General features: G+C 45.5%; 1 protein-coding gene across 3 annotated transcripts in view; it reads right to left on the reverse strand.

The window, feature by feature from the left end:
• Positions 1-636: 636 nt before the first annotated feature.
• Positions 637-12,923, reverse strand: part of NDST1 (N-deacetylase and N-sulfotransferase 1) — an 81,690-nt gene continuing 69,403 nt past the window's right edge. For all 3 annotated transcript variants that reach the window (XM_035105669.2, XM_060271635.1, XM_035105670.2), the window contains exons 12-15: positions 12,295-12,465; positions 9,901-10,010; positions 8,111-8,213; positions 637-6,673 (exon numbers count right to left, since the gene is read on the reverse strand). In XM_035105669.2, coding sequence (XP_034961560.1) covers positions 6,554-6,673; positions 8,111-8,213; positions 9,901-10,010; positions 12,295-12,465 — 504 coding nt within the window. In that variant the 3' untranslated portion in view covers positions 637-6,553. The remainder of the gene's footprint in view (positions 6,674-8,110; positions 8,214-9,900; positions 10,011-12,294; positions 12,466-12,923) is intronic.

Consider the following 12,923-nt stretch of genomic DNA (forward strand, 5'->3'; position numbering starts at 1 on the left):
GAGTGTTTTTGCCTGGCTGGTATGTGTTTTGGAACTCTGATAATGCCACTGGCTTGTCTGGAGAAGAGAGGCTCTGTGTGAATGTGTGTGTTTAGAAAGTAGCCTACTGGACAGAGGTTGAAATTTACATCCATTGCTCCGCCCACCTCTGCCGCTGGCCCTGCCCACCACCACCACCAGCATGTGGCCCTTGGAAGGTTGTCCACAAGAGGACATGGACCTTTGGCTTACAACTTCCCCACCCCTGGCAACAGGGTGCCCTCATTTCCTCTGCATCTGTAGATGTTTCTGTGCTGGATCAGGTAACACGGATCAGGTAACAATATCCTTCTTACTTCCGCCACCTCTTGTTAGCAGAACTATGCCAGGGCAGGGGGGGCAGTTCTGCACAATGGGAATTGCATGATGCTTATGTGCGTTCATGAAGGTTTCCCCGCAAGATGGCAGCATCAGCTCAGAACTAAATGCAGCCAAAGTACAGTGGTACTTTGGAAGTCCATTCCAAAACCAAAGTGTTCCAAAACCAAGGCGCACTTTCCCATAGGAAGTAATGCAAAATGGATTAATCCGTTCTAGACTTTTGAAAAAAAAACAACTCCTAAAACAGCAATTTAACATGAATTTTACTATCTAATGAGACCATTGAGCCATAAAATGAAAGCAATAAACAATGTACTGCAGTCACACAGTCAATCAATCAGTAGCTGAACTGGGTTAAACAGAGTCACAAAAAAGCCGCGAAAACAAAAACACAAAATGAATAGCAAAACAAAAACACAAAATGAATAGCAAAGAGAGACAGACCTGAGTGTAACACTCAAAACGGAACACATTCGGCTTTTGAAAAAAGTTCACAAACCGGAACTTTGTGAACTTACTTCTGGGTTTGCAGTGTTTGGGTTCCAAGTTGTCTGAGTACCGAGGTGTTTGAGAACCAAGGTACCACTGTACAAGAAAGCTGCACCTTCACAACCAGTCATATGAATTGCTGGTTGAAATACAACTGTGTGAAATGTAAGAGTGAGGGAGCATATGTGCAGTGATGCCTCTTGTTGTGGAAACTTCCACTACACGCTTTATTTTACCTGCCACCTGGATCCCAGTTACAAAGCTGATACTGCCACCTTCTGGCAGAATGCATCCATTAACAGCCCACAAAACCCCAGCCATTCTAATGATGATTCGCTTTTTTTTAAAAAAAACACACCTTCATAATCCATTGCAAGGTAATCCAGAGATCACATGCTGAAAACCTTGATCAGTGTTCAAATTCTCAGCTGAAAACTAAAGATTAAAGGGTTGGAATGAAACTTTTAAAAAAGTGATTTTAAACCTCTGATCCATTTATTTGGCTATTTCATTGATGGTAATTATTTAACTGTTGTTTATTATGTCATTATGTCAAGACTGGTTTTAGCAGTTTCCTCTACAGCAGCCTTTCCCAAGCTAGTGCCTTCCAAATGTTTTGGACTACAACTCCCATTATTCAGAGCCAGCATGGACAATTGTTAGGGATGATGGTTCTTGTAGTCCATAATATCTGGAAGGTGCCAGGTTGGGGAAAGCTGCGGTACTGGGTTGAATTATCTCTCTGATTTGCAGTATGCTGTGTAGCCTGCACATCACTGAAAAGGATGTGATGGTATTTTAGAATGCCTCTATGGTAATACTTTCTGCAGTTTTGCAGTGCCATTAGCCGGGACTTTGCTCAAGTTCCTGTTTGTGAACACAGAAAGTTACTTGCAGAACTGAAGCTGTGAGTCCTAGTCCTTGGTTGTTGTTGTTTTTTTAAAAAAAAACAACCATTGGTTTGCTGAGTCTTTAAAAAATAAAGTTATGTTCCCCATTTCACAAAAGCAGAGAGAGGAGACAGACACGAAGAGACCCCACACAAATGATCTAAAAACAGACAACCCCATTTTATTAGCAGTTAGTTCAACAGGACCTTACATTAGTGACACAGTTTTCTGAACCCAAAATGAGTTCAAGTACAGATTAAAAATAAGGGAGAAAGACTCTTAAATGTATTCCCTCCCCTTTCCTCCCTTCCCACCAAGAAAATACCCCCTTCTCATGGGAAGCCATACAGAATCTCATGCAAACATAAAAAAACAGGATCTTCAGAGCGCTCGTCCTTTTATAAAGAACAAACCAAACAAACCCAGTAACAAAACAATTGTCCTCTTTAAAAACCCAGTTATTGACAAGATGCTTGACATTTGCTCAGCTTTATGAATGTTGCTGACCAGTGGAAAGGCAGATTTCTCACTGTATAGGCTAAACCTGACACAACGGCTACCTTCAGGAGCTAAATTCATAGAATCATAGAGTTGGAAGAGACCACAAGGGCCATCCAGTCCAACCCCCTGCCAAGCAGGAAACACCATCAAAGCATTCTTGACATATGCCTGTCAAGCCTCTGCTTAAAGACCTCCAAAGAAGGAGACTCCTTGGTAGCAAATTCCACTGCCGAATTCAAAATGCATTTGTAAAAAAACAAAAGCAAAACTTCTGCATCATTTTGCTGCTTTTTGTGTGCACAGTGCTCACAAAATTTGCAATGGGGACAAACTTTTGGGCTGCAGCTACCACTGCCTCTGCAGATTACCCGTTAAAGCAATTTCCTGAAGATCTAGTGAGGGTCACCATATGAATCCTTCATACAGATAAATGAGGCCATGATTTTCATGTTACTTAGCATCTAAGTCTGTGGCTTGACCTCTCTGGACGTTAGAGAGACGGGCATGGGTCAAGAACCGGACAGGAGACTCCACAGCCTCTTGGGCTTCAGCTGTAAGGAATATTCCACCTATAAAGGGAAGGGTACTGTTTTGCAGAAACTTTTACACTAAAACAGGTTTGCTTGCTTTTGCCTTTAACAGGATTGATTTTAAACAAGGCTGTAAAGCATCAAAGCTAAAGCAAAGTCAATACACTATGTGGAAACTATGAGAGAAAGAAAAGCCCAGGATGCTATCTTGTCATAAAGCAAGTCTCCTAGAGCAGGGGTGAGCAAAAGAAGATCAGGATGCAAGGGCAGATCTCTGGGCGACTTGCAGTGAGGGTTTCCAACTTCTAACATAGTAATAGTAACAACTTAGTAACAAAAAGCTGAGAGATCAAGTTATGGTAATGAAAAACTCCTGGGCTGAGCACGTACTCACCCCTTTTAACCACTGAACCACTTTGCAAATGTCCAGTGCATGTTGTGGAAAAACCAACCAAGTAGAGTTGTACCTTGGTTTTCGAACAGCTTAGTCCATGAACAACTTGGAACTTGAATGCCGCAAACCCGGAAGTAGGTGTTCTGGTTTGCAAGCTTTGCCTCGGAAGCCGAACATCCGGTGTGGCTTCTGATTGGCTGCAGGATGCTCCTGGAACCAATCGGAAGCCGCACCTTGGTCTCTGAAGGTTTTGGAAGTCGAACGGACTTCTGGAACGCATTCTGTCTGAAAACCAAGGTACGACCGTAGATCTCAGCAACTGCCCACCCCTGTCCACTGCCACATTTTTGCAGCCAAGCCTTCCTTGCTTCTGCTGCTTTATAGATTTGTTCTTTTTCAATCTGAGTAGCAATTACATTTGTACAGGGTAGCAGTTTCTGGCCCTGTGCCTTAGGCTGCAAACACTGGGAAAGGCTAGAACAGCATTCTGTGTGTCTTGTCACTTTCATTCACTCCGACATCTGCCCAACATTAACTCACCAGGGCCGTGAATTGCAGCAACAGCAGCTGCCCTACATGCAGATTACTTTACTCGTTTGGTTGTTAAAAAGTACCGTTCCCGTGACAGGCCTACTTCCCCAGTTCAACTGCACTCCTAAGCTTATTTATGGCTTCTTACCTGTAGTGCACAAAGCACACCACCACCAGATTAAATTGAGCAGGAAAGGTGGCCCTGAGCTTCAGGTTTTAAGACTGCTACCAGTAGTGGCCAAAGTGGGGGACGACGCTTATAAAGGTTACTTGTCCAAATACTAACTCCTGTTGCCAGATCTATTGCTAACATGAAGGCTCCCCTTTTAAACTACAAAGTGCCCAATAGCTAGAAATCCACAGATTAAGGGGAGGTGGGGGGGTTTTTTGGTCAAATTCCAGGTTTCAAAACCCTTCCAACATAGGACACATGCAGGTGACACAGGGCTAGACTAGACAGGACTATAGCATATGCTATTTGAATGCAGGTCTGTTCCTACCATGCAAGAAATGGTTGAGGAAGAGGGGTGTGAGCATTTTGAAAGAGCACAGCGCCCTTCCCCAGCCACGGTTCACTTCCTTTCAGTCCCTCTCACCAAAAGCACTTTTCTCCCAGGTGAGCACCCTTTTGATATTGGAGCTCAGCTGAGGAGACAAAAACCTGCAGCAGGCAGGGGGTTCTGCACTCCTTGTTCATTTGCCCCTTTTGCAAGAACTCTCTCATCCTCTCCCTTTTTTTCTATGTGACCGGGGCTGATCGGTATTTAGAACGCAGAGGTGTGTCTTGCTTTGGCTCCATCGCTCGTGGCATAACCTGGCAGAGGTCGCAACCTTCACGTGGCACAACCCATATTGCTACAAACAGAAAGTGCTCTCTTGCTTATGTCCTAGCACATGGCTTCACGGAAGGAGGAGCTTCCTTGAACAGGGAGGTGGGGGAGAGAAACAGGCAGATCCAAGAGGGGCCACTTCTGAAAGTATGAAGCTCTGCCTTCGTACTCACTACTCTGCGCTTCCTATTTGAAAGTGGGGTAGGTGTTCCTGGGAAGGAAGGGTCTCTTCAATGTCAGCGTAGTTTGGGTCCATTGTCGAAAGCTCTGTAGTGTAGAAGGCCACATGAGAAACGATTTAATCAGGAAGAAGAAGAGGCATCATCTCAACATGAGTAACCCTCCACTGTCACCATCTCCAAGTCCATTTTTTCTTCTCAAGCAGTTGCATATTCCTTACTGGTTACAGTCGTTTAAATAAAGACACTGAGTAAAAAGGTAGAGCTGAAAGGCATCTGCTGTTTCTCGACTCATCCGCTAGATGGGGCTCAGGCACAGTGTCAGGGGGAAGAATAGGCCCTGTGTGACAGGGAGTCACTAGGTGGGCCATGTGCAGGATGGAGAAGCACCTGGCTGGGGAAACCAGGAAGCTGAGGGAAATGATGCCATTAATGTCTCCAACCTCCGCAGAAACCTTCCCCACCCCAGTACACTCCAAACTCCTGTTGGGACTCCCATCAACACTGGCCACTGAGCTGGGGCAGCAATAGAAAACATGGACATCAGGCTGTTCAGCCAAATCCATGGCCTTTCTCTGCAGCGACAAAAGGGACAAAATTAATAATAATAATAATAATAATAATAATAATAATAAAGAGCCTAATTTGGAATGCAAACTCTGGCATCCATAGTTCTGGCTGGGAAAGGAAAGTTACTAAAATACTGTTTTATCTTAGTGCTCAAGTGGTTCAATGTTCTTAAGTAATCTTTTTTGGCAGCTGCCAGTCCAAGGCTATCGCGTACACCCTAGGGCTCCTTTTCATGATCTTGGGGGGGGGGGAGAGTAATGTGCGCGAAGAGCAGCTAGGATACTGAATGGTGTCAGTCTTTTAACCACAGGAACCACCACTCACACAAAAACTTTGTGGCTGCAGGCAGGGGTGCAGGATGAGGGCGTGTTAAGATAACCCTCTGGAGTGATTTCGCTTGGTCAGGTGTGTGCATCTTCCCCATCCTTATCCCCCTCTCATCCCCTGCGTACACCCTTCTCAAAAATCCCCAAATGAGAAGACTGGAGGAGAGGGGTGGGTAGGAAATCCATCTTGTGTAACCTAAGTATTGCCAGCACCATAGTCTTTTTCAAAGTCACTGTGTGTATATATAAAAAACACCTCTTTCAGCTAAGAACTCTACTGAGTAACACCATCCCAGTCCGGTCTGGGCTTTATCCCAAATTGCATAAAGTAAGTCCATGCTTGTAGCAGGGGCACTCCCCAATCCAGCTCCAAGGTCATACTGCCCTCGCGGTCCCTTCTCCAAACTTCCATGGGGGCGCAAGCTGTTACTAAGCAAAGCCCCCTGCCTGCCGGCCAGTCCTTCGTTTCCTCCTTCTCTGTCATCTGTCGAGAAGGAGCTGGCTTGCTGTAATACTATTTCAGGTGATGGGACTCAGGTGCGGAGAAAGAGCAGATCCTTGAGCCGATCCGCTTCGCCAGGAAGTGGCATTACAGACTACAGGGGGCAACCTCAACACTAGCGGTAAAGCACAGCACTCCTGGGGAAGATGGAAGAGGTCGCTGTAGAACTGGCTTCGGCCAAGGTGTGTAGCGAAGTTATTCAACTCAGGTGGTTGGTCTCAGGAAGTTGTCTTCTTCCAAGCTACAGCATTTAACTGAATGGGCCTGCTATTTCCCCCCGCTGCCCCATTTCCCCCAGATGATCTTGAATGGATATTGCTCAAAATGCTTCTTCCCTGGTTGTGTATGTCATCCCACACCATCATCACATCCTTTTGGCTCGGCGTACAGGTTCCGAGATCCTCCGCACGGACTCATTCTACTATTGCTCAATACAGGAGATAAGAAGTGGCTATCTTGTGTTCTGGAGTTCCTCCCTCAGCCACGTCGGCAGAGTCTGGCCCATTTTGTACAGTAGCTTGGATAGCTCTATGTTGTGGTCCCTGTAATAGTCCCTCAGGAACGCTCTCGACTGCAAGAGGACAAAAGCAAAGAATAATGACTAAGGTGCCACTGCGCAAAAACAGTGTTAATACGCGGTGGACATGTGCTGCATCAGAAGGGACAGCTGAGAAGCAGCCTGCTCACACAGGCCTGCTCAGGTGGTGCCCATCAAATATAGACACCCCCTTGAAAGAGGGGTGCGGTTTCTGTGCTTGACTGGGCCACACAACAGAAGCTGTCTCTCTACTGCCAGCCTACGGCAGTGCCTTCTTCTCCCTTGGATTCATGGAGGCTGAACTAAAACTCGCAGCAGAAAGGTGCCAATGGATTGGGGGTGCTAGGAACTGCAGTTCGACCCAGGAGGGAGGATATGCCAGGGGGAAGACAGGATCAATGCACTGCAATCATCTTCTGGGGCTTTCAAAGCAGTGGTGGGGAAGAAGGGAGAAACCACAGGCAAGTCCAGCCCCATTCAAGGCAAATACCACTGGCGGAGTTGCTACCCTTGCCCCTAAAGAAAGCTTCTGGGACCAGGGAGATGGGGGATATTTAAGGCAGCAGCAGGGGGGGTGGTTCACTCAGGGAGAGCCATACTTTCCCACTCCTATTCTGTGGGGCTGTCTGCCTTTCTAAGCACCCCCCCACCCCACCGGCCAGACACTCATCCAGGCACAAATCACACAGAGACCAGCTTAAACAAAATGGTGGCCCCGTGTGTTTGCAGACCATGCCCTGGGACACAGGGGTACCACACCTGTTCACAGAACAGGTGCCGTTAATCTTTACAGTTCCCTGTAAGATGGTTTACATGTTTACATTTTAAAGGTTAGACCAGGCATCCCCAAACTTTGGCCCTCCAGATGTTTTGGACTACAATTCCCATCTTCCCTGACCACTGGTCCTGTTAGCTAGGGATCATGGGAATTGTAGGCCAAAACATCTGGAGGGCCGCAGTTTGGGGATGCCTGGGTTAGACCTTTAACAAAAAGTTGTGCAAAGGGCCCCCTGAAATAACAGTTAAATCCCATGGAGCAAACTGCACTGCTGATAGATAAGAGGACGCAGAAGGGTGGCAGAAGGGTGGTCGACCCAGCTCCTCCCAGCAAGCATGCTAACTTCCCCATGGTGAGATCCCACACTTCTGCAGTGAAGGCCTGGGTGTGGGGGAACCACTTTGGCACAGGGCTGATCACGTAGGTATTTCCAGTGTGCCTGGGAAATCCATGGGCAAATCCGTCTCTCTTTATCCAACGATGATCAGCACCAATGCTGAGAAGCACCAACGCAACTGGCCCTGCCCACATTTCCCATATTTAGATGCTCACTATAGTGGCATATAGGTTTTCACACTGCTAGTGGCAAGTGTGGGTGGGGCCTGCATGCTGTGTAGAACTCTGAAGATCAGCAGTTGCACCATCAAGATGCCCGCAGGTCCAGAATCCTTGAGAGGATTTCAAATACTTACATCTAAATCCATCTCCGGATATTTCCTTCCTTTGCTTTTCCCCAAGCACTTGGTTTTCCCTCCTTCCAGTAGTTGGCACCAGAATCCTTTTTTAGGATCAAACCTGCAAAGGCAAAACCACAAAGACTGAACGACGTTACCCAAACTGCCCTCAGCTTCTTGCATTGCAGGTTGAATTTATTTAGCCATTTTTACAAGTGCACAAGTCTAGTTATCACTTATTTTAACATATGGAAACAATATCTTCCAAGTCCAATACAAGCCCCATTTTGCAAGGCAATGATTATGTGAAATTATCCCATTATCACTTTTGACATAGTAGTAGTTCTGACTTGAGAAAACCTCCAAGGAGGCCTTAGTAGACAAAGCAAATATTGATGATACAGTATCAGGGTTTTTTGGTTTTTTAAGCATTGGTGCAGGAGTTGTGGTTCTGCTTAAATTGCCTCTTTTCTTTAATTTAGATAATTCCAATTCCCTAAACTGAAAAACACGCTAGAAGCAGTTGTTATTTTTTACATTATTTTTCTAAAGCATTTGGTGCCACTTGTGCTTATAAGTTTTGCCTATTTTTCTTTTCATACCAGCTATTATTTCAAATGACAATGCTATATATATATTGGGCAATGCAATGTTATAACGGTTGTGAAGGTGGATGAAGACTGCAGCAGAAAGGAATCTACCGGTTTGTCGTGACTACTTCATGCCATCGGAACAGAGCCCTACTGTGAAGATTGTGTGTTGGTTAGCGTGCAATGATCTACACACATAAAACAAATTCACGCACAGGCATCTTCCAGAAACCCAACCAAAACCCCCAAAGTCCCATGACAATCGGCAAATGGTAACGGGGGCAGGGTCATGAAATCTGGAAGCCCCTAGTCATGAGCCAGCACATGGGCAGTAGATACAGATTCAGTCGTTCTGACTCAAGGATCCTTTTTAGGATCCACTCTGCTCACCCCGAAAAGGGGAAGGGGTTAGAAAAGGTGCCCTAAACATAGTCTGCCTCCCTTTTTTCCCTGACTGGATTACTGCGCCCACTCGGGTCACCACCTAGTGGTCGTAAAAACGTGCTAAGAGGAAGGCACGCTTGGCAAATCCACACCGTGATCAACTCCCGCCCGGAAACCAATGTCCCCACCGTGGAAGGACGTGTGGATCCAGAATTGGCCTCCACAGTCACTTACAGACTCATTGTTAAAACCGTGTTTATGGAAGACAATCTTACTCAGCTACGAGTGATCTCCAAGGAGGAAGAAGAAGAAGGTGCAATACAAAATACTGCTGAGCCAGGACCCTTCTCGAAATCCCTTCATCCAATGTGGTTTTCAAGCTACAACTACACACATTTGTGTATTAAGTGCTGGGTCTCAGATTAAGGAAAGAGAAATAAATTAACACAAAGCTCTGTCACAGATCACCAGAAAAATCTGAGCAGCAAAGGAAGATGCTGCATCTTCTGAATGTACTGCAGTGAAGATTCAGGCAGAATACAAACCTTATTGTTACTGAAACAAGCACAGAATTAATTTATTTCTCTCCTATCTGTAGCCACTGTAGGCCCCTGTATTCCTTAGAAAGGCAGGCTTGCAATGTTCCAGAGTCCTCTACACATGTAAAAGGGAATGTGGTCAACAATCCAGTTGTCCTAAAGTGGCCTCTCAAATCAATTCCTCAATAGCCAGGATCTATGCAACAAAGTCTGTGCAAAGAAATCAATCCCAACAGGTAGAAAAGAATATTGAGGGCTCAAACAGGCTCAAGGGGAAGAAATGTGAGGGACTCACGCTAGAGTTTTGTGGTAGTCTATGATGTTTGTCACTCCGAGAAATTTCTGGACTGTTTCCATCACTTTGGCTGGTTCTGTGCGCAGCAGCTTGCCATCCAGAACAAGAATCTGAAAAGAAAAACGAGCCCTATAAATTTGGCTCCTTGAGTTCAACTCTGTTTCAAAGCACAATCAAATCCACTCCCAAGTACAGAGCCTCGAGCACTGGTAAGGGAGGCAAAGTGGAAGACTGGAGTGACCTAGCTTCTTTCTTCGTTGGGAGACTGATGGAAGCTTTGCATGGGTAATATGCAAATGCATGTTATTGATTCTACCCCTTCCCAAGGGCACAGGGCAGGTAACCCAGCCAGATGGGTGAGGTATAAATAATAAATTGTTGTTGTTGTTGTTGTTGTTGTTGTTGTAAGTAGTGGAAAACCACAGTAATCGTAAGTAGCCACACATATTTTGCACATCTTCACACACAAATATTAAAGACTAACACATTTTTGCTCAACCCTGGCTGCTGAATGCCAAAGGGGAAATAATTTAACAGGGAAATTATAAAAGCAATATAAATATAATAGTAGCATAAAATATGCCGGTGTTCCTAGCAGTACCAAGTCGATTTGAAGACCTAGGCCTCACATTCCACAGAGCAAGAGCCAGTTACTCCAATATGTCAATAGGGATGCGATTGTTGGTTTCCAGCACCAAACATTAGGGAGCTTGAGAGGAGAAGTGTTAGGTGGTTAACACTCTAATGCACTCAGAACAGGAAGAGTCGATATCCTGCATTTGGGCCTATGGCCCATTCCTAAATATATTTACACAAAAGCAAACCCATCTGGCCTAAACCCAACACTGATTTCAACAGCCTTAAATCTGCATTGCCTTGGAGTTTGGCAAGGCTTACTTTCAGTGTAAAGAAGCATAAGATTGCTATGAAGAGGGGGAGCATGGAATCACCACTTTTTCTCCCAGCACATGAAGTCTGCACTAGAACCTCTGCCTACATAAAAGCTTTCAAATGCAGACCATAGCACAGGCTTTTCAATATAAGCGTCCCTGTGGCTCATTTGCATGGCTTTTTCTTTGACATGAAATCTTTAATGACTCCAGCATTGCCTTAAGGGGGCCTGGAGGACCTTCCTCACAGTCAAGAGCAGCATACTCATAACTATAAGCATATGCTTATGCACACATATATAAGTTGCCAACAAGATGCAAACTTAAACTAGTCAGTATACAAAATCCCAAGTCTGCTGTTTCTTTTCTTCTTCTTAAGTACTTGGCATACCAAGCCAAATAGGTCTTCTCATTTTATCATCTGCAGAAGGATTTTTGGATGAGTTCTCAACTCATCCCTGTTAAATGGATTTCTTTTTATTGTCCGAGGAAATGCATGGAGGGGATCTGAGGGCAGGAACTCAAATTTCCTACACACCCTCTTACATTTTAATGGAGTAAGTATAATGGGCCAGATCAGCACAGGAAGTGCTGCTGCATAACTTCCATCTTTTGCTCTTTTACAATTAGCAGAGCAACCTGGGTGGGGGCCATGTGATAACTCATTCCTTCCCCTATTATCAGCTGACCTCAGTGGGAAGAAGGACTGGTGCAGGATGGAGCCACATATCTGAGTTCAACTGGCTCCTCATTACAGTTTTTTAACCAGGACAGCATGGAAGTCAACCTATGCCACAGAGCCTGCCAGTAAGTAATCACACAGTTCAAAGTTGGAGTTAACTCTTTATTAGCAAAAACATGATCTCCACAGACTTGGCTGAGTGTCAGAACTAATGAGCACAGCAGCTAATTCCCGATGGTCTTCCTCCAGTCCCTGCCTCCCCACAACCATCTAAGTCCCCTCTTCCCCAGGGCTTTTCCCAAGCATTCGGAGACTGTGTCTGCATGCAGCCTGTCACTGCTCCACCCGTTTCAGCCCTCTTCTGGTTCTGGAAGAGGGGAGCTTGTAGCAGGAGGGGGAGAGAGGAGACACCTGAGACTCTTCACCAGTCTGATTTATCTCTGCCTCTCGGCCTCCCTCCTCCCACTTGCCTGCTTCAGCTTCTGCCCAATTCTTGACTTCTCTCTGCCACAGACTGTCCTAGCTCACTGAGGCCTTCAGCTTCTGACACCTCCTCTTCCCAGTCTTCTCCCTCTGCCCCACTCACTGTTGTCCCACCACCAGTCCCTGGGCTCTGAGCCTTCTTCCCTTGGTGGTTCCACAGCTGGTTTCTCCCACCAAACCCTTGCATCCAAACACTCCACGACAGTCTATGCAGAAGTGGTTTCTGAAACACTCCAGTTTTATAAGTTCTTGTCATGAAAGCCAAGGAGAATCCCTATGTGTTACAGCAACCACAGTCACTATATTTTGATAATATAGAGATTTAAGAGTCTTTCCTACCTGGTTGGCATGGAAATTATTCAACCACCGTTCAATGTGGGTAGCATACCAGCCTGGTACTAGGCAACGATTCTGCAACGTCCGTAGCTTCTGAGAGGCCTCGAGCCCAGCTGTGATCACCTCGTGAAAGGTATACTTCAGGGCAACTGGGTCATCATGTGCTCGCTGATGCTTTTGTTTTGTTGTTTAAGCGGACAGCATTATAGGTATACCAAAAGAAAAAAAAGAAAAAGAAAGCCACAGAGGCTCTAATCAGAACAGCTCATTTCAAATAAGAAATCCTTTAACGGCCCCGTCACACTCAAGAGCCAATGCAAGCAGAGGAATAAGCAGTGCTAGGGTAAGAGAAGACACCATACTCTCCATAAGGGGACCTCTTGCAAGGGGAATCTTTAAGACACAAGAGCATATCTCTGATCCAATATTGCCTGTAGGGTGCAGTAGATGAAGAAGACAAGGAAAACTGAGTACTGGGTGCAGTTACTGTAACTTCTTAATTTTTCTCTGAAATGAGAAGCACTAATCTTCACAATGTTGATGGACACAAGAAAGTTTTACGGTTATTGGGAGGAGAATCTGTGAAGTCTAAGGTCCCTTCCAGGTGATCTGTTTACTGAACATTAATCTCG

Source organism: Zootoca vivipara, chromosome 2 (assembly GCF_963506605.1).
Source record: "Zootoca vivipara chromosome 2, rZooViv1.1, whole genome shotgun sequence".
Classification (NCBI taxonomy): domain Eukaryota; kingdom Metazoa; phylum Chordata; class Lepidosauria; order Squamata; family Lacertidae; genus Zootoca; species Zootoca vivipara.